The sequence below is a fragment of the Loxodonta africana genome, chromosome 13, assembly GCF_030014295.1.
Source record: "Loxodonta africana isolate mLoxAfr1 chromosome 13, mLoxAfr1.hap2, whole genome shotgun sequence".
NCBI classification, from domain to species: Eukaryota; Metazoa; Chordata; class Mammalia; order Proboscidea; family Elephantidae; genus Loxodonta; species Loxodonta africana.
This window is the reverse complement of record NC_087354.1, coordinates 63,332,398-63,352,122: the sequence shown is the minus strand read 5'-3', so window position 1 is coordinate 63,352,122 and position 19,725 is coordinate 63,332,398. Positions and strand designations below refer to the sequence as shown.

General features: G+C 40.9%; 1 protein-coding gene across 13 annotated transcripts in view; it reads left to right on the top strand.

Moving 5' to 3' along the window:
- INPP4B (inositol polyphosphate-4-phosphatase type II B) overlaps nucleotides 1-19,725 on the top strand; it is a 971,994-nt gene that overhangs the window by 650,106 nt on the left and 302,163 nt on the right. For all 13 annotated transcript variants that reach the window (XR_010317444.1, XM_064267536.1, XM_064267532.1 and 10 more), the window contains one exon: nucleotides 13,027-13,077. Coding sequence is in view for 12 of the 13 variants with exons in the window: in XM_064267536.1 (XP_064123606.1) it covers nucleotides 13,027-13,077 (51 nt within the window). In the remaining variant the exon portion in view is untranslated. The remainder of the gene's footprint in view (nucleotides 1-13,026; nucleotides 13,078-19,725) is intronic.

Below are 19,725 nucleotides of genomic sequence, written 5' to 3'. Positions count from 1 at the left end.
GGGGCATACTCTCAGGACAGCTATAAAAAGACCTCTCTGCCACCCATTCAAAGAAGACCTCAGCCTCAGCATCTCTTACTTTCAACAGAATCTGTATCTTTCAGAGAATTTCTGACAAAGGACGAGAGTATCTAAAGGTGTTTTTGCTGTTCAATTTTTTTTCACCTGCCAGTAATAGATCTCTGTAATAGTTGGAAAGGGAAAGGGAATAAAATGTGGGTAATGGCAGTGATACTCAGAGTTATGCGACTCTGGAGCCACATTTGCAGTCACCAGTAACCTAAAGAGCTACACGACTCCTGTATGACTGGTAGAAAGTGGTATAACAGCGCATTCATATGGTGAAATTAGAGCTCTTAAAGAGCCACCAATTAAACATAAGGTGACCCATGTGACTAGAGAACTGTAGTGTGAGCTTCATTGCCTTGGGCAAATGGAAAACATCAAAGATTAGACACATCCAAACCAAAAGACTGCTTATATGTGTCTTAAGATGATCTCTTTTTTGGCTTGGAAGTCAATAGAATGTTCTTGCGGACATAATTTGGTATAATGGACACCGACATTTGAAAGATTATCACAGTTATCTAGCAAAGACCAAGACACCATATCACACTCAATAATAACTGAATCAATTTTAAATGGTGCTCTGGCTTCAGGGAGAGTTTTTATTTTACAAAAAACCCACCTATAATTATGCATTTGTATATCAAACTATCAAAACTAGTGTATCAAAAATGTTAACTCAGTGAAGGGATCAACATATAATGGGATTTTTTTTCTGCTCTAATCTCATTAACAACTCTGTTGAACACTATTTTTCATTTGTAGCCGCATCTTGAGAAGATTCCTTAGTTGTCCAGTCACTTTCAAATATTAAAAGTTCAACTTAGGACTTCCACTACTGGATTGGAGGTGGTAGGTAGGAGGCAAGCAACGGTTTCTCTGAGAATGCCTAGAGAAAGCCAGACAGATTACAAAAATCACACGTTTGAAGGCATCAGTGATCTATGAAAGCAACAAGGACTAGATAGACAAATGTTCCAGAGAAAAGAGGACCTTTCAGAGTTCAGTTATTAGGAACCTGTGATTTTCCCTCTAGGGGCATTTGCTGATTTTGAGAGTGGACTGAAGAATAAGGCTTGCCCTGGACCCTAGCTTCTGCTGGTTGGAGAAAGAGAAACCAGCAAAGCCCTTAGCAGTTGTGTTGGATGAGTAAGAAATTGGGACTCCAGAGATCTAAAACACATGCCTTTTTTCCTCCAAAGTGACTTGCTGAATTCTGAGGCTTTGCAGGAGTCAAAAGAACCAGGTCGAAATTTTATAAGAGGCAAAGTGAAATGTCCTACAGTCTCACAGTACTAGGAATCCAACGAGAGGAACCAGAAATCAGGCAAGAGATGAAGCCCTGCAGGGAATAGTGAATTGACACTAAGGATCTTAAAAAAAAAAAAAAAAAAGCATTTTTCACCCTGGGACCCTTACAGAATATCCCTGTAGCTAGAGTCTGAGCATCAAAACCAAAAAACCAAACCCATTGTCATCAAGTCGATTCCAACTCATAGTCATCTTGAATATTTCTTAAGGTTCATATAAAATAAATTTGATTCTCCATCACTAACCAAAACCACCATCAAGTTGATTCCAACTCATAGTGACCCTATAGGACAGAGTAGAACTGCTCCATAGAGTTGCCAAGGAGCACCTGGTGGATTTGAACTGCCGACCTTTTTGCTAGCAACCGTAGCACTTGACCACTACACCATCAGGGTTTCCCTGAGCATAAAGGCTTTGCTAAATAGAAGGTTGAGGCTGGCAGACAGAAAGCAGCAGAGATTTTGGTTTTGTGTGAAGCTGGCATGATAAATTTGGAGACCAAAGGAGAATCAGACTCATGGCTAGTCTCCCTCCGAAGACATTTGCTAGATTTTGAAGCTGTATGGAACACGTTGTCAAAGAGCTATACTGAAAACTTCTGAGAACCTCCTGCTTCTTTCAGGGTTGAGAAGCAAAGATCTGCTAGGCTCTCAGTGGAAAGCCTGGGGGGTCCACACCCTATATAAAGAACTGAACCAGGGTAGACTGAGTCTTACCAGAATGTCAGCTCAGCTCTATCCCTGACTTAATCAGTTCCTGACCTGATGAAGAAAGCAACTCTTACCCCCATCTATGTAACAAAGGAAAGGGGGCCCCTCTTTGCTGGAAGATAATATTATCTGGAGCTTCACAGATTGCTAATATTTAAAAAATGATACAAAATAGCTGCATAACCAGAAGAATAAACCCCGTTCTCAAAAATGTTAGTGTGCAACTGAAAATCTGCTATTCTCTTCAATGACCTATTTCATTCATAAACTCTTTTCTAGACCAAAAAATCAAAAATCGCACTCAATACCGTGGAGTTGATTCCGACTTACAGCCACACCAATCGCGTTTCCTAGGCTATAAAATCTCTACGGAAGCAGACTGCCACGTCCTTCTCTTGCCGAGCAGCTAGTGGTTTCACACTGTTAGCAGGCCATCACTTTAACCACTGCACCACCAGGGCTCCTTTGTTCTGGACCAGAGCTTCTCAAACTTTAACATGCGTATGAATTACTTGAGGAACTTGTTAAAATGAAGGTTCTCATTCAGTGGGTCTGCAGTGAGCCTGAGATTCTGCATTTCAAGAAAATTTCTGGGGGATGGTCTGACTATCATCCTCCAAACGGTGGCAGACCAGTAGCTGATCAGTAATCACACTAAAGTTTGAGAAGCATTGACTAATTACATCTAAGACCCCTTCCAGCTCTGAAATTTGTTGACTTTTTTTTTTTTTTTTTGGTCCCTTTCAAAGGGACCCTTATTCAACATCTTGACCATTGCACAATATATTTTTGAGAGTTCTTGAAAAAAAAACAAAACCAAACTTACTGCCGTTCAGTTGATTCCAACCCACAGCAACCCCATAGGGTTTCTAAGGCTGTAAATCTCTGTGGGAGCAGACTGCCACATCTTTCTCTGTGGAGCCGCTTGTGGTTTTGAACCCCTGACCTTTCGGTTAGCAGTCGATGACTTTCACCACCAAGGCTCATGACACTCACTAGAAAAGCAAACAGTCCCATTTCTTTTAGAGCAGTAGTTCTCAAACTCGGCTGCACATTGGAATCAAGTGGGGAGCCTTAAACAATTTAGATGCCTGGAGGTTCTGCTTTAATTAGTGTATGGCTTGGGAATCAACATTTTTATAATAAGTGTTCTAAGTAAATCTAATATGTAGGCAAGGTGAAAAGCAACATTTTTTTCCTCCCCACTAAAATTCTACTGGACCTGATTTGACCCACCCACCTTATTTACCAAGCGTGTTTTTGATAAAACCGAAATAATAATACTAACCTATTTACAAAAAAAAAAAATAGCATTTACTCACTATTGATATTTGAAGGATTTTTTGTCAGGATATATGTTCTATTTCAAGAGAGTCATTAGAATTATTCTTTTTTTGTTCCAAAAGGATCTTAGATCCCTAAATGGAATTGACAGGTATAGACATACAGATGTTAGCTCAATGTTAAAAATGTTGTTCTCGATGATCAAATTGCTTTTCCTCAATAATCGTATTAGTTAATGTTTATGACCCCTTCACACATACTTCATATTCATTTTCAATCCATGCTTATATGACTCATCTTTTACTTCTTATGACTGCCTATTAAGTTAGTCTCTATTATTACTCCATTCTAGAGTAGGAAGTGGCCTTGGTCATGTTAGGTAGTATGCCCAAGGACCCCCCAGCTGGTAGGTACTGGAGCAGAGAAGAGGAATTGAGGAAGTCAGTGATAGTGCCTGTGATCTTGAATCTATAATGATAAGGGTTATATACACTGTTGGATCTCGAGCGATTACCAACTTGCACACCTTTTTTTTCCCTTACTATGTTGAACCACCCGGTGTTTTAGACTCTATTTGTTGCCAAAATTTTAATCATAAAAAAAAAAATGGTTCAAAATAATTATGATTTCTGGCTTATCTTTAAAAATTCGAGAAGAAGCTTGCCTTTAAACCTGGTAACAATCATTTGGAGCTGAACAATGGCTCCTCCTTATAAACCTGCAATGTCATTTTCTTTTTACCAGGATCCTTCCAATCTTTAATGTCTTCTAAACCCAATCCACTTCTTTCATTGACTTAACCTTCCTGGAGCCTTTGGCAAGTGAGTTTGCAATACTACCTCTACCATACTGATTTGTGAGAGAGCAAGCTAGAGCTTAAACATGTTCAAGGAGAAATTTTAGATGTACTTCTCAGGGATATGTCAGATAAAATTGCTGCATCACGTAGACAATCTTTTTAGGTTACCTTCAACCATCTCTAAGATTCTGTGTTATAAATCATTTGAGTTTGCACATAGATAATTTTCTTCACCCAAAACAAATATTAATCTATTGCCAAACATATCTCAGAATGGATGATAGGCTCTAGATAATTATTAGCAATTAGTATTAGACATTTTTACTCTGATAATGTAATCGTCATTGCCTGTGGGCAAGAAATACCTTGTCTTTTTGATTTCTTAGTCTCTCGGATCACCAGTGCTCATAATAGTGCCTGAATTATAAGTCCTTAATACATGTTTGCTGATGTTAAAATAATTAGTGAATTAGGACTTAATATAAACTATCATGTTTAATTTCTCCTAAATCTAAAATTTTATTTAAACTAAATGTGAGTTCTAGATTATGTTGGTTGCTGAAACAAATGTAACCATCCAAATTTCAGTGTCTTAGCAATGGAGATTTATTCTTGATCACTGTGGTAGGCAAGATTCTTAGATGGCCCCCCAAATCACCACCCCACGGTGGACATGCCCTGCATGTTCCTCAGGACTGAGAACATGGTGGAGTTGGCCCCGGGATAACTGGGACACCAAAGCCATTGCTGGCAAGTCGATTCTGACTCATAGCAACCCCTGTGATAGGTTGCATAATCTGGAACAGCTGACCTTAAGGACAGGGGGTTACCTGGAGAAAGCCTGACCTAATACTCATCCCTTTAAAGAGACTGGGTTCTTCCTGAAATCAGAGATTTTCGTTGTGAAGAGGGATTTGATAAGGACATTTTTTTCTTGCTGTATTTGAAGATGAAGGAACCATGTGGCAAGGAATGAGGGTGGCTTGTGGGAATCTAGAACAGTAGCCACCTAAAAGTCATCAAGAATATGGGGACCTCAGTCTCAGAGTCACAAGGAACTGAATTCTGTCAACAACTTTAGGGAGCTTAGCAGCAGACCTTTCTCTAGTGAAGCCTCTAGATGACAACAGTTATCCCAGCTTTGTGAGACCCGAGCAGAGAACCTAGCCATACTCTGAACTTCTGACCTACAGAACTGTGAACTAATAAATGGATGTTCTTTCAAGCAGCTAAGTTTTCAATAATTTGTTACACAACAATAGAAAACGAATACAACAATGTAACCATCTAATACCAGTTGTGATAGTTGGCGGATGGCTTTCTTTCATGCAGTCATACTGGAATCGAAAAATGGCTCACAATTGTGTAAGGCCAAGACTCCCATACTTCTGTCCACTGGAAAAAGAGACAGGGGAGAGAGGCATATTAAGTCCACTTCTGAAAACCTAACTTGGATTCAGCAAATATCACTTACACGTATGTTATATTGGCAAGAGCTAGTTACATGGTTACATCTAAGTGCAGAGAAGATGATCCTGGCTGGGAAGCTTTCTTCCAGACAGCTCTATATTGTGGAAGGGGAACAGACATTTCTGTAGCAGTCAAGTTTTCATGTGTTTGAATGTTAAGGCAGGTGCATATTTCATTCCAAGTGGAACAAGTATGCAATGGCAATTTTTTTTTTTATTCTCATCTGAAATATATAGGAATTAGAGTAACATTTCAATTAGTAAAATGGATGTGCTTCAACGACACATTCATTATCAGAGATTTAATCAGATGTAGCAGTAGTATAGAAGGAGGATCTGGGCTTTCTCCCTGACCAGCAGGTATTCCTCCAGTATTGTCAACACCTTCCCTCTTGGCCTTCCAGCTGAGACTGTCCAGGATGTGGTCCCTCCTTCCTCACCTACCAGTGTGGAGATGTACTTGCATGAAGCCTAGGCTCTGCCACCCTGGACACAGACTCATGGAAGCTTTGCCTTCACCTTCTTTGGACCTGGACCACTAACCAAGTACTGGCACTTGAAGCAGTTCCACTGCCTCATTCTTAGCTACTTGTCCATGAAAACGGCATTACTCAACCTCCCCCCACCCTCAGGACCACAGTGCCCAGGCACTTTGTAACAAGGCAGGCTTGTTGAAGGAGTTTTTCTCCATGGACTTGAGCATCGATGTACTCTATTCAGCTGCCACCGTGATAGCCCAAACAGCCTCTTACTTGGGGCTAATCAAGGTTTGTGAATGAGTCTATAGGAAATTGATGAAAAAATAACTTGCAGTATGCTACTTGTTTGTTTGTTTTTCAGGTAAATTTAATACTTAGAATTTTGTAATTTATTAGTGATGGAGAAAAGCCATGGTGGTGTAGTGGTTAAGCGTTCAGCTGTGAACCAAAAGTTTAGCAGTTTGAATCCACCAGTTGCTCCTTGGAAACCCTATGGGGCAGTTCTACCCCATCCCACAGGGTTGCTATGAGTCGAAATCGACTCGACGGCAGCACATTTTGGTTTTTTGTTAGTGATTGAAAATCAAATTTGTTTTATATGAACCTTAAGAAATAGTCAGGATGGAATATATAATCTTCTACGTCACTGCTATTATTTGGTCTGCCTTGCTGTATTTAATATCACAAAAGTCTAGACAAAAGAAAGCTATAAGGACTTCAATTGTGTAGTCAGGCAGACATTCTTATGTTTCAGGGAAGGAATGGGGGTAGTATGGTGGAGAAAAGCAGGGATGAGAACTGCTGATAAGACCAAAAAAGGAAAAACTGAATTCCTAAGGAAAGTTGATAATTCTCAGGAGGCATGGCATTGCCGATGAACTAGAATATTTCTAATGCTGCAGTGACAGCCATTGCTTCATCCCTTCCTCATCAAAGGCCTCCTCTCAGTCTGCTCAGGATATATTTTCAGTGACTGATTCTCCCTCCCTCTTTCCCTTCCTTCCTAACCCTGTCTTTCCCTCCTTGTTTCCTTCTTCCTTCTCTCACTCCTTTCCTTCCTCCCACCTTCTCTTTCATGTTTCACTTCTCCTTTCTTCCCTCTCTCTCTCCTTGCCTCCTTCTTTTCTTCCCTTCTTTCTTCTCCTGTTCCCTCCCTCCCTCTGTCCCTACACTCCTTTCTTTCTCCCACTCTCCCTTTCTTCGTCCTTTCTTCTTTGGCCAGGTACTGTTTTAAATGCTGAAAAACATGTAATCCTCACAACAAACTATGAAGTTGTTATTATACCTCCCGTGTTAAAAATAAGGAAGCTGGCATAAAGAGTTTAGGTATCTCTCTGGAGGTAACTCAGGGGCAGAGTCAGGATGACTCAAAATCATGTCATCCCTCTACCCCAATGCCTTCCCTGATTTCCTGTGGCCTATAAATCAGAAAAACCTCAGGTTCCCTAGAATAATATGTAACCTTCTTCATTAAATGGCTCCAATCTTTCTCCCCAAACTTGTTAACTTCAGCTACTTCCTTCCAGGCCCCCATGTTATAGCATCATCAGAATGCTCACTCTTGCCTGAGTACAAACTGGGCTTTCAAGCTCCATAGCATAGGCTTCACCATTTCTGTTACATAATACCCTGCTTTATCATCTTCTCCTTTGCCTAAAACTCCTACTCAACCTTCAAAACCCTGATTGTCTCTTTTGTGATGCCTCTTGTCACTTGCAGGCTGAATTATTATATTATTATTATTTTCATTCAGAATAATTCTATTATAGCATTTATTACATTGTTCTGGGTTATTCACACATCTGTTTTACCCACTAGACTTTTTTTTTTTTAATTAACTTTTATTGAGCTTCAAGTGAACGTTTACAAATCAAGTCAGACTGTCACATATAGGTTTATATACACCTTACTCCGTACTCCCACTTGCTTTCCCCCTAATGAGTCAGCCCTTCCAGTCTCTCCTTTCGTGACAATTTTGTCAGCTTCCAACTCTCTCTATCCTCCCATCCCCCCTCCAGTCAGGAGATACCAACACAGTCTCAAGTGTCCACCTGATATAATTAGCTCACTCTTCATCAGCATCTCTCTCCTACCCACTGTCCAGTCCCTTTCATGTCTGATGAGTTGTCTTCGGGAATGGTTCCTGTCCTGGGCCAACAGAAGGTTTGGGGACCATGACGGCCGGGATTCCTCTAGTCTCAGTCAGACCATTAAGTATGGTCTTTTTGTGAGAATTTGGGGTCTACATCCCACTATCTCCTGCTCCCTCAGGGGTTCTCTGTTGTGTTCCCTATCTGGGCAGTCATCGATTGTGGCCGGGCTCCAACTAGTTCTTCTGGTCTCAGGATGATGTAGGTCTCTGGTTCATGTGGCCCTTTCTGTCTCTTGGGCTCTTAGTTATCGTGTGACCTTGGTGTTCTTCATTCTCCTTTGATCCAGGTGGGTTGAGACCAATTGATGCATCTTAGATGGCCGCTTGTTAGCATTTAAAACCCCAGACGCCACATTTCAAAGTGGGATGCAGAATGTTTTCATAATAGAATTATTTTGCCAATTGACTTAGAAGTCCCCTTAAACCATGGTCCCCAGACCCCCCCCCCTTGCTCCGCTGACCTTTGAAGCATTCAGTTTATCCCGGAAACTTCTTTGCTTTTGGTCCAGTCCAGTTGAGCTGACCTTCCATGTATTGAGTATTGTCCTTCCCTTCACCTAAAGCAGTTCTTATCTACTAATTAATCAGTAAAAAACCCTCTCCCACCCTCCCTCCCTCCCCCCCTCGTAACCACAAAAGTATGTGTTCTTCTCAGTTTATACTATTTCTCAAGATCTTATAATAGTGGTGTTATACAATATTTGTCCTTTTGCCTCTGACTAGTTTTGCTCAGCATAATGCCTTCCAGGTTCCTCCATGTTATGAAATGTTTCACAGATTCGTCACTGTTCTTTATCGATGCGTAGTATTCCATTGTGTGAATATACCACAATTTATTTAACCATTCATCCGTTGATGGACACCTTGGTTGCTTCCAGCTTTTTACCCACTTAACTTTGAAGTCCCAAAAAGAAGAACTGGGATCTTGTTCGCTGGAAAGCCCAGTGTTTGCCACTTTAGTTTGTGTTCACCATAACATGGGATACATCTTACGCAGAAAAACTGGTGTGTAACTTATATGCCATGATATCAGTAGTATTGACCTTAATGTAAATGTTTTAGAACTGTACATATATCTTAATGTAAACAAATGTTTCATGTGAAAATCAGACTTTATAAAACTTAGACTTGCCTTACAAAAATTTTGTTTTTCAGTTCCTCTAAATTGAGAGCTCTGTTTGTGATTTAAAAAATGCCTAGATTTAGGAAAACATGACATACATATGCTTTTCAGAAGCACCTCTATTTAAGTAAAGTGATGCTCATTCTCTCTCACACACACACACACACAATTCCTAAACTTGTGTGTGGATATCTTCTGATTTGTTTCACAGTATACAACTTTGGGATAGTGAATATACCATGGACTTCGAAAAGAATGAACAAATTTGTCTTGGAAGAAGTAAAGCCAGAATGCTCCTTAGAAGCAAGGATGGTGAAACTTCGTCTCACATACTTTGGACATGTTATCAGGAGGGATCAGTCCCTGGAGAAGGACATCATGCTTGGCAAAGTAGAGGGTCAGTGAAAAAGAGGAAGACCCTCAACGAGATGGGTTGACACAGTGGCTGCAACAATGGGCTCAGGCATAACAACGATCATGAGGATGGCACAGGACCGGGCAGTGTGTTTTGTTCTGTTGTACATAGGGTTACTTTGAGTCAGACGGTACCTAAAAACAACAACAGTTCATTAATATTTACAAGTCTTAAGCATTTTGATAAAATTAATGTAAATTTAGAGGTTTAATGAACCATATAGAATGGGAATTCCCAAACAGTTAATTGTGCTCCTGTGGAACCTGTGCATAGATCAAGAGGCAGTCATTTGAACAGAACAAGGGGATACTGCATATTTTCAAACTGTAAAATGTTTTGTGGCAGGGTTTTATTCTTTCACCTCACTTGTTCAATCCATGTTCTGAACAAATAATCCAAGAAGTTAGACTATATGAAGAAGAACCAGCAACAGAATTAGAGGAAGATTCATTAACAACCTGAGATATGCAGATGACACAGCCCTCTTGCCAAAAGTGAAGACACCTTAAAGCACTTACTGATGAAAGTCAAAGACTATAGCTTTTAGTTTGGATTACATCTGACATAAAGAAAACAAAAATCCTTACAACTGAACCAATAAACAACATCATGAAAAATGGGGAGGAAATTGAAGTTGTCAAGGATTTCATTCTTCTTAGATCAACAATCAATACCCATGAAAGTAGCAGTCAAGAAATCAAACTATGTATTGCGTTGGGAAAATCTGCTTCAAAAGATCTCTTTAAAGTATCAAAAAGCAAACATGTGACTTTGATGACTAAGGTACGCCTGGCCCAAGCCATGCTCTTTTCAATCACCGCATACGCATGCAAAACTGGACAATGAAAAAGGAAGACTGAAGATGAGTGGACACATTCAAATTGTGGTGTTGGCAAAGAATATTGAATATAACATAGACTGCCAGAAGAACAAATCTGTCTTAGAGGAAGTATAGCCAGAATGCTCCTTAGAAGAGAGGGTGGCAAGGCTTTGTCTGGCTTACTTTGGACAGTCATCAAGTGGGACCAGTCAGTGGAGAAAGATATCATGTTTGGTAAAGTAAAAGGTCATTAAAAAAAAAAAAAGGGCAAACCCTCAATGAGATGGATTGACACAGTGGCTGCTACAGTGGGCTCAAATGTAGCAATGATTTTGAGGATAGCACAGGACTGGACATTTTGTTTTGTTGTACATAAAGTGAAGGCCCTAGTGGTACAGTGGTTAAGAGCTTGACAGCTAACCAAAAGGTTGGCAGTTCAAATCCACCAGCTGCTCCTTCGAAACCCTTTGAGGCAGTTCTACTCTGTCCTGCAGGGTCTCTGTGATTCAGAACTGACTCGACAACAATGAGTTTGGTACGGGCTTCTATGTAAGGTTTCTATGAGTCGGAGCTGACTTAATGGCATTTAACAACAACGATGAGCAACATTGTAGGAATTGCCAGTACCATTCTGCTTTTTCAAACTAAATTACATATTTTTTTAACACACAAGATCCTAATCAAATACTTTATATAGCTCTTTTTATGTTGACCCTCACCAATTTCTGACTTTCACTTTATTTCTAAATTCAAGCATATCCCTTATGATAATATTATTTGACTGTCAAATATTGTCTTAATGTACATTCACATACAAATATGTGTATGTGTTGTATATGTGTGTGAATATATATATATTGTGCTTCAGTCTACTATTAATCTGTAGTTTACTCTTGCTTTGAAGCTAGCTGACAACTTTCAGATAATGAGACTGAAGGGTCCATTTGAACACTCTGGGCCAGTGAACCTTAGTGCAGTTGCCAATGCCCTGAGCCAAGGAGCACAGTCAGGCTATCCTGAGTTGAATGTGGTCTGCAAATTGTATTGTTTACTCTGTTGGGATCTCTCCTGCCTTTTACTCTGTGCTCCGGTGAACACTTTTGAGTCATAATGACTGACAGATGGTACAAGCGATAGTGCTGGATCTGTCAGTAAAGAAACAAGGAAAGGGTGTTAAGCTGGAAGTTATACTGCATGTTTTACCATGGCTCGAGGCTTCTTTTTCAAGGACATAGAAATGGGTTGTGACAAATCAACAGGCCATTAGAAGCTGGTTCAAGTATTTTAACATATTAGGGGGAGGAGGGCCATCCCTTTAGCCTGGGAGAATTGACCTGGTCTAGTCAGGTGTCTCAGAACTTCAGGGATTTGAAGCAAAGTATGAAAGCCAGTGGGCAGTTCCAAAGGGATTTTGTTAAAAGGACTCCTTAGGATGTGGATTCATGTAGTGCTCCCTCCTCCCTGTTCCTTGTTCCTCAATTAAACAAGGTGTGCTGGTGTTTATTTTACTTATTTCTCTTGTCCTTCCTTCCAATTGAGATACACTAGATTTAGGTTGTGTATTTTTTTCCTACCTTTACTAACTGTTTCTGAAGTGAGAAAGAATTGCCGTTCCTTTTCATTTGAAACATGTTTTCTTCAATGGAGAACCACAGACTCAGTACCTGTACAATAGAATTAGACAATCTGGGGAGCAGCGCCCATAGTTTGCAAAGGTTGCTGGGTGATTGTAATGCACAGCCAGGGCTGATAATCATGGCTCAGCAGATGATATATGTCTACTTCTTTATCTAAGGAGTTGTTATTTCACTTTTCAAGCAGATGAAAACTTCCCGAGATATCTGAGCGTTTGACACTCCTCCCCCTCCCCTAATTGAGAATTACTTTTCAAATAAATTTAGTAGATTAATTGACAACTCAGACAACTTGATCCCAGAATTCTCAGGCGGGAGTGATATCCTCTAAGGATTGTGGGGTTGGATGCGTATTCAGAGAGTAAATATTTACTGAGCATGCATAGAGGTACTTTCTCTACACTAACTCCCATCCTTTCCATTGAACGTTGAATGAAGGTTGCTCTCTGATGAGATTAAAAAGCGATTCACCTTAAGCCCAGATGTCTTTGTATCTGACAAGGAGGTGTAGGGGGAGGATCCATGCGGCTCTGTCTCCTTAGGAAAATTGGGAGTCTTAGGAACCATGAAAGGACAGTGTCACCCATGAAAGGACAGTGTCACTGAGCTGCGGTAGGTGTTCCACACAGGTAGCCTCATCAATGATTAACCACAGAGTCTGAATAGACGCCAGCTGAAGGAAATTGAAACCCAGCACCTCCACGAAGCTTCAACACTGGTTTTTACCCCAAAGTCATGGAGAAAATGTTTGCTTTTTTTCATAGGTCCGAACCAGTGTCCTACCTGAGCATAAGGATTCCCCGCCAGAGGTTGGGGTAAGTATTTTTAATGCCTCCAAAAAAAAAAAAAGGGGGCATAAATCGCTTCTAAATCAGTTGTTTGGATTTTCTCTGGCCTTCTGCCTGGTAGCTGACAAATGAAATTGAGTTAAATTAACAGGGTGTGACTGTCTGAGGAGAAGCTGTCACGTATTTGCTGAATTGCATGGAATTCATTCCTTACCTCCTGAAAATCACCCTCAAATGAATTCCTATTATTTAGACCCGCTGGCTAGCGATGGGCCTTGAGCTGCCTTGCAGGTAGCTGAAATGTGATTCACCTCCAGCATTCTTGGACTGGGCCAACAGGAGGCTAGGGGAATTTCAGACGTGAGCTCTCCTGCTTCAGGAAGGGGGCAGAGAAGCAGCAATACAACTGGGATATTTTCTCCTTCCTGCAGCTTAAACACTAAGCTGCAGGTTGAAAAAGTGGCTACTGCGAATGTTCAGTCCCATTTTGGGAAATCCTCCTGATGTTTTCCTGTTGCGTGTGAACCACTGTGTCTCCAGCCTTCAGATATGGGAAGGATAGGGGGGTAACAGGTGCTTTCTGCTTAGACAAGGTAGTTGGTTATCACCAGTTGTGGTGGAGCCAAATCTGACTCATGGCAACCCCGTTTGTGTCAGAACAAAACTGTGCTCCAGAGGATTTTCAATGGCTGATTTTTCAGAAATAGACCACCAGCCATTTTTCCAAGGTGCCTCTGGATAAACCCGGGCCTCCAAACCTCTGGTTAGCAGTTGAGCACATTAGCTGTTTGCATCACCTAGGACTCGAGAGTAGATGGCAACATCTCTCAGAAAGAAAGCCTGGCAGACTCAGTCTCTAGGATATTTGCATTTAAGAGGTAGGAAAATGTCAAGAATTAAGTTGAGCCTCCGAGGCCTTGGGGCTAAGCCAGCTGAAAGGCTCATTCGAAATTCCCTGAAATCCTATAGGCAATTGATATGAATCTTCCAGTAAGTGTACAGAGCACTGTACTGGGTCTCATTCATTTCCACACTGGCCTATAGTTATCTCCTCACCTTGCTGAGGGAGCACTCCAAAAATATACACCCAAGTGTAAGTTGAGTCAACTGGCAGTGAAAGGGAAGGGAAGCGCACGTTGGGCTTTCTCATGCCTAACACAAGCTTCTGGTTTCCACTGGGGCTCGAGTCAGGTTGGATAGCTGCCTCCTCCTCCACCGAATCTTAGTGCTGTGTTTTCTGCCTGCCTCACTCTCTGCTCAGACTTGTATACAGGCTCGTTTAGTTGCTCCAACAGGACCAGAAACTTCTTCCCAGCCTCGGGCCTTCACAGTCATAGACCACATAATCTTCCCTCTGCCTGACCTGCTATTCCCCACTGTAATAGTTTTCCAGTGCTGCCATAGCCAAGTATCACAACCTGGGTTCCTTAAAACAACAGAAATTTATTGTCTAACCGTTCTGGAGGCTAACTCTGTTGCTGTCAAGTCAATTCTGACTTATGATAATCCTATAGGACAGAGCAGAACTGCCCCAAGACTGTAATCTTTGTGGAAGCAGACTGACATATATATATATATATATATATATATATATATTTTTTTTTTTAATTTTATTGTGCTTTAAGTGAAAGTTTACAAATCAAGTCAGTCTCTCACACAAAAACTTAAAACATACACCTTGCTACATACTCCCAATTGCTTTTCCCTTAAAAAGACAGCCAGCTGCCTCCTCCACTCTCTCTCTCTTCATGTCCATTTTGCCAGCTTCTTACCCCCTCTACCCTCTCATCTCCCCTCCAGGCAGGAAATGCCACCTGATATGTCCACCTGATCCAAGAAGCTCACTCCTCACCAGCATCCCTCTCCAACCAATTGTCCAGCCCAATTCCTGTCTGAAGAGTTGGCTTTGGGAATGGTTCCTGTCCTGGGCCAATGGAAGGTCTGGGGGCCATGACCACTGGGGTCCTTCTAGTCTCAGTCAGACCATTAAGTCTGGTCTTTTTATGAGAATTTGAGGTCTGCATCTCACTGCTCTCCTGCTCCCTAGGGGTTCTCTGTTGTGGTCCCTGTCAGGGCAGTCATCGGTTGTAGCTGGGCACCATCTAGTTCTTCTGGTCTCAGGCTGATGTAGTCTCTGGTTTATGTGGCCCTTTCTGTCTCTTGAGCTCATAATTACCTTGTGTCCTCGGTGTTCTTCATCTCCTTTGATCCAGGTGGGTTGAGACCAATTGATGCATCTTAGATGGCCACTTGCTAGCGTTTAAGACCCCAGACACCACTCTCCAAAGTGGGATGCAGAATGTTTTCTTAATAGATTTTATTACACCAATTGACTTAGATGTCCCCTGAAACCATGGTCCCCAAACCCCTGCCCCTGCTACGCTGGCCTTCGAAGCATTCAGTTTATTCAGGAAACTGCTTTTGGTTTAGTCCAGCTGTGCTGACTTCCCATGTATTTTTTGTTGTCTTTGCCATCACCTGAAGTATTTCTTATCTACTATCTAATTAGTGAATACCCTTCTCCCACCCTCCCTCCCTCCCCCACCTCTGTAACCATCAAAGAATATTTTCTTCTCTGTTTAAACTATTTCTCGAGTTCTTATAATAGTGGTCTTGTACAATGTTTGTACTTTTGCAGCTGACTAATTTCACTCAGCATAATGCCTTCCAGATTCCTCCATGTTATGAAATGTTTCACAGATACATCACAGTTCTTTATCTATCTGTAGTATTCCATTGTGTTGATATACCATAATTTATTTATCCATTCATCCGTTGATGGGCACCTTGGTTGCTTCCATCTTTTTGCTATTGTAAAAAGTGCTGGAATGAACAATGAACATGGGTGTGCATATATCTGTTCGTGTAAGGCTCTTATTTCTCTAGGATATATTCCAAAGAGTGGGATTGCTAGATCATATTTCTAGCTTTTTAAGGAAGCACCAAATCGATTTCCAAAGTGGTTGTACCATTTTCTATTCCCACCAGCAGTGTATAAATGTTCCAATCTCTCCACAGCCTCTCCAACCTTTATTGTTTTGTGTTTTTTGGATTAATGCCAGCCTTGTTGGAGTGAGATGAAATCTCATTGTAGTTTTCATCTCCATTTCTCTAATGGCTAATGATCGTGAGCATTTCTTCATGTATCTCTTAGCTACCTGAATGTCTTCCTTAGTGAAGTGTCTGTTGATCTCTTTTGCCCATTTTTTAATAGGGTTATTTGTCTTTTTGTAGTTGAGTTTTTGCAGTGTCATGTAGATTTTAGAGATCAGGCACTGGTTGGAAATGTCATAGCTAGAAACTTCTTCCCACTCTGTAGGTAACGTTTTTACTCTTTTGGTGAAGTCTTTGGATGAGCATAGATGTTTGATTTTTAGGAGCTCCCAGTTATCTAGTTTCGTTTCTGCATTGTTAGTAATGTTTTGTATACTGTTTATGCCATGTATTAGGGCTCCTAACATTGTCCCTATTTTTTTGTTCAATGATCTTTTTTGTTCTAGATTTTATGTTTAGGTCTTTGATCAATTTTGAGCTCATTTTTGTGCGTGGGGTGAGGTATGGGTCTTCTTTCATTTTCTGGCAGATGGATAACTAGTTATTCCAGCACCATTTGTTAAAAAGACTGTCTTTTCCCCCATTTAACTGTTTTGGGGCCTTTGTCAAATATGAGTTGCTCATATGTGGATGGATTTATGTCTGGATTCTCAATTCTGTTCCTTTGGTCTATGTATCTATTGTTATACCAGTACCAGGCTGTTTTGACTACCTAGGTTATAATAGGTTCTAAAACCAGGTAAAGTAAGGCCTCCCACTTTGTTCTTTTTCAGTAATGCTTTACTTATCTGGGACCTCTTTCCCGTCCATATGAAGTTGGTGATTTGTTTCTCCATCTCATTAAAGAATGTTGTTGGAATTTGAATCGGAATTGCATTAAATCTATAGATGGGTTTTGGTAGAATAGACATTTTTATCATGTTAAGTCTTCCTATCCATAAGCAAGGTATGTTTTTCCACTTATGTAGGTCTCCTTTAGTTTCTTGCAGAACTGTTTTGTTGTTTTCTTTGTATAAGTCTTTTACTTCTCTGGTAAGATTTATTCCTAAGTATTTTATCTTCTTGGGGGCTACTGTAAATGGCATTGATTTGGTGATTTCCTCTTCGATGTTCTTTTTGTTGGTGTAGAGGAATCCAACTGATTTTTGTGTGTTTATCTTGTATCCTGATACTCTGCTGAACTCTTCTATTAGTTTCAGTAGTTTTCTTGAGGATTCCTTAGGGTTTCCTGTGTATAAGATCACAAACTGACATATTTTTTATGGAGCAGCTGGTAGATTTGAATTGCTGATATTTAGGTTAGGAGCCAAGTGCTGAACCATTGCACCATTAGGGCTCCTTTCCAGAGGCTAAAAGTCTGAAATTAAGGTCTCGATAGGGCCATGGTTCCTCCAAAGCCTCTAGAGGAGGATCCTTCTCTGTCTCTTCCAGCTTCTGGTGGCCCCGGGCATTTCTTGATTTGTGGTATCAAAACTTCAACCTCTGTCCCATCTTCACATGGCTGTCTTCCCTCTCTGTCTCTCTCTGTGTCTCCACATGACATTGTCCTCTCTAAGTGCCTCTTTCTGTGACCCTTCCCCTCTTATAAAGACACCAGTCATATGCAATTAGGAACCGCACTATGGCTTCATCTTAACTTGATTACATCTGTAAAGACAATATTTCCTAATAAAGACACATTCACAGGTGCCAGGGGTTAAGACTTCAACATTATCTCTTTAGGAAAAAAAAAAAAAAAAGTAAGGGGGATACTATTAAACCCAAAACATCTACTAACTCCCTCTCCTTGCTCAGAGGTCAGCTCACATGCCTCGTGCTTACTACTACCTTCATGCAAGAAATGCCCACCTTCAAACTATATCCTTCTGTTGTAAACTTTCATCATGTCCTTCCCATTTTCCACATAAAACCTAAGACCTTTGGAAAATTTGTAACTATTAATATAGTCATTTAATACTTTTTTTTTTTTTTTAATCAAGGAGATCCATTTATTTTTTTGAGGGTCAAGCAACTTGAACTGATTTAATTTTTTCCCCCACTAACTGTCCTGCCCATTTCCCACCAACTGCTATTGCGTTGAAACTCCCTTGCTTCATGCTTTAGTAACATCATAGGCTAATTGTGTGACTTTCCCTTTATTTTTGCCTCATTCACATTCGTGTGAATACACTTATCCATTTAAAACTTCAGTCTGTTTGTTCTCTGAGTCTACATTGTTTTCTTCCATCCCCATCCTCCCACTCTTCCCCACTGTAGTCCAGAGCTGTCTGTATCCCTAGCAGCTTGTGATGGAGGGAGAGCGTTGTCTGGTTCCCACACTTGTCCTACCTGTTCCTCTTCTTAGTGCTCAGCTTCTGCAGCATGGAGGAAGGAGAGGGCAGACAGGGATTCTTCTGTGCTTGCCCATGTGGCGGGGGAGGTTTTCTTTCTGTTTAGATGTTTCTCAGGCTAACACGGCCTTTCAGAGTCCTCTGTGTGGCCAATACTGAAATGCTGATTCTTTTATGGGGCACAAGTACGGGTATTGCTGGGCCTTTTTGGATCCTCCACACTGCATATTTCCGTACTATGGGGGATCTTGTTCTGGATCAGCCTCCTCTACTTCCCACTCCCACATGTACCCTCTTCCTGCTTCAACTCACCTACTTTCTGTAGGGTTCATTTGACCAACACAAAACTGACATACATGCGCCTTACTATGCAGAAGAAAGGCAGACCTCCCCACTGATGCTTCCTCTCTCAGGTCAGCTATCTCTCTGCTGACCCTTTCTACAATCCCCAGCAGCAGCAGGTGGTAGACAGTCAATGGTCTCTAAGGGACAGACAATCAGCAGTCTCCAATATAGTGGAAGGAAAGATGTTTTTGACATCTTCAAGCTTTATAAGTGATCTTTTGCAAGTGAGTCCCCTGGGCTTTGGAAATAAAGGTATCTGCCTGGGGCAGAATGATGGGGGCTAGGCTCATTTCCTAAATAGAACATCCCCCCAAAATGCTGACCCCTCTCCCTTCCAACTCTACCCTTGTATTAACTGGATGTGGGGGCGCGTACCGATAGGCCTATTTAGTTCTCCAACTGGCTCTTCTCATTAAGCCTTGTGATGAGGTTACTATGGGGGTTCCCTAAACTTATAATATGGTGCATTTGGTAAATTGTATTTTCATCTTTGACAAGGACTCAGCTATAATTCTTGGACCAAAATAAAAATTCCAGTTGACATTCTGTGGCATAGCCAAGTGACCTGATAAATAGTAGCTTCAAAGGAACAGATTTGATTTTCTCATATAGTAAGAAGTCTAAAGGAGAAGTGTCCAGGACTGGTGCAGCCATTCCAGCTTTCTGCTTCTCCATTTTTAGAGTCTTGTCTAATCTGGTCATTACTCCTCCAAGTGGAAGAGAAAAAAAAAAAAAAAAAGAACGAAGGGCAAAAGGTTTAGATTAGCTGTTACTGTTCCTTTAATTCTGGAAAACAATAACTTTCCAGGAAATCTCAATTAGTAAACTGAAAGGAGCTGAGCCACTAGCTAGCAGGAGATCTAGGTTCATTTCCCATTTTAACAAAATCAAGCTTCTACTAGCAATGAACTATGGACAGAATGCATATTAGGTAGGCATTTAGCAA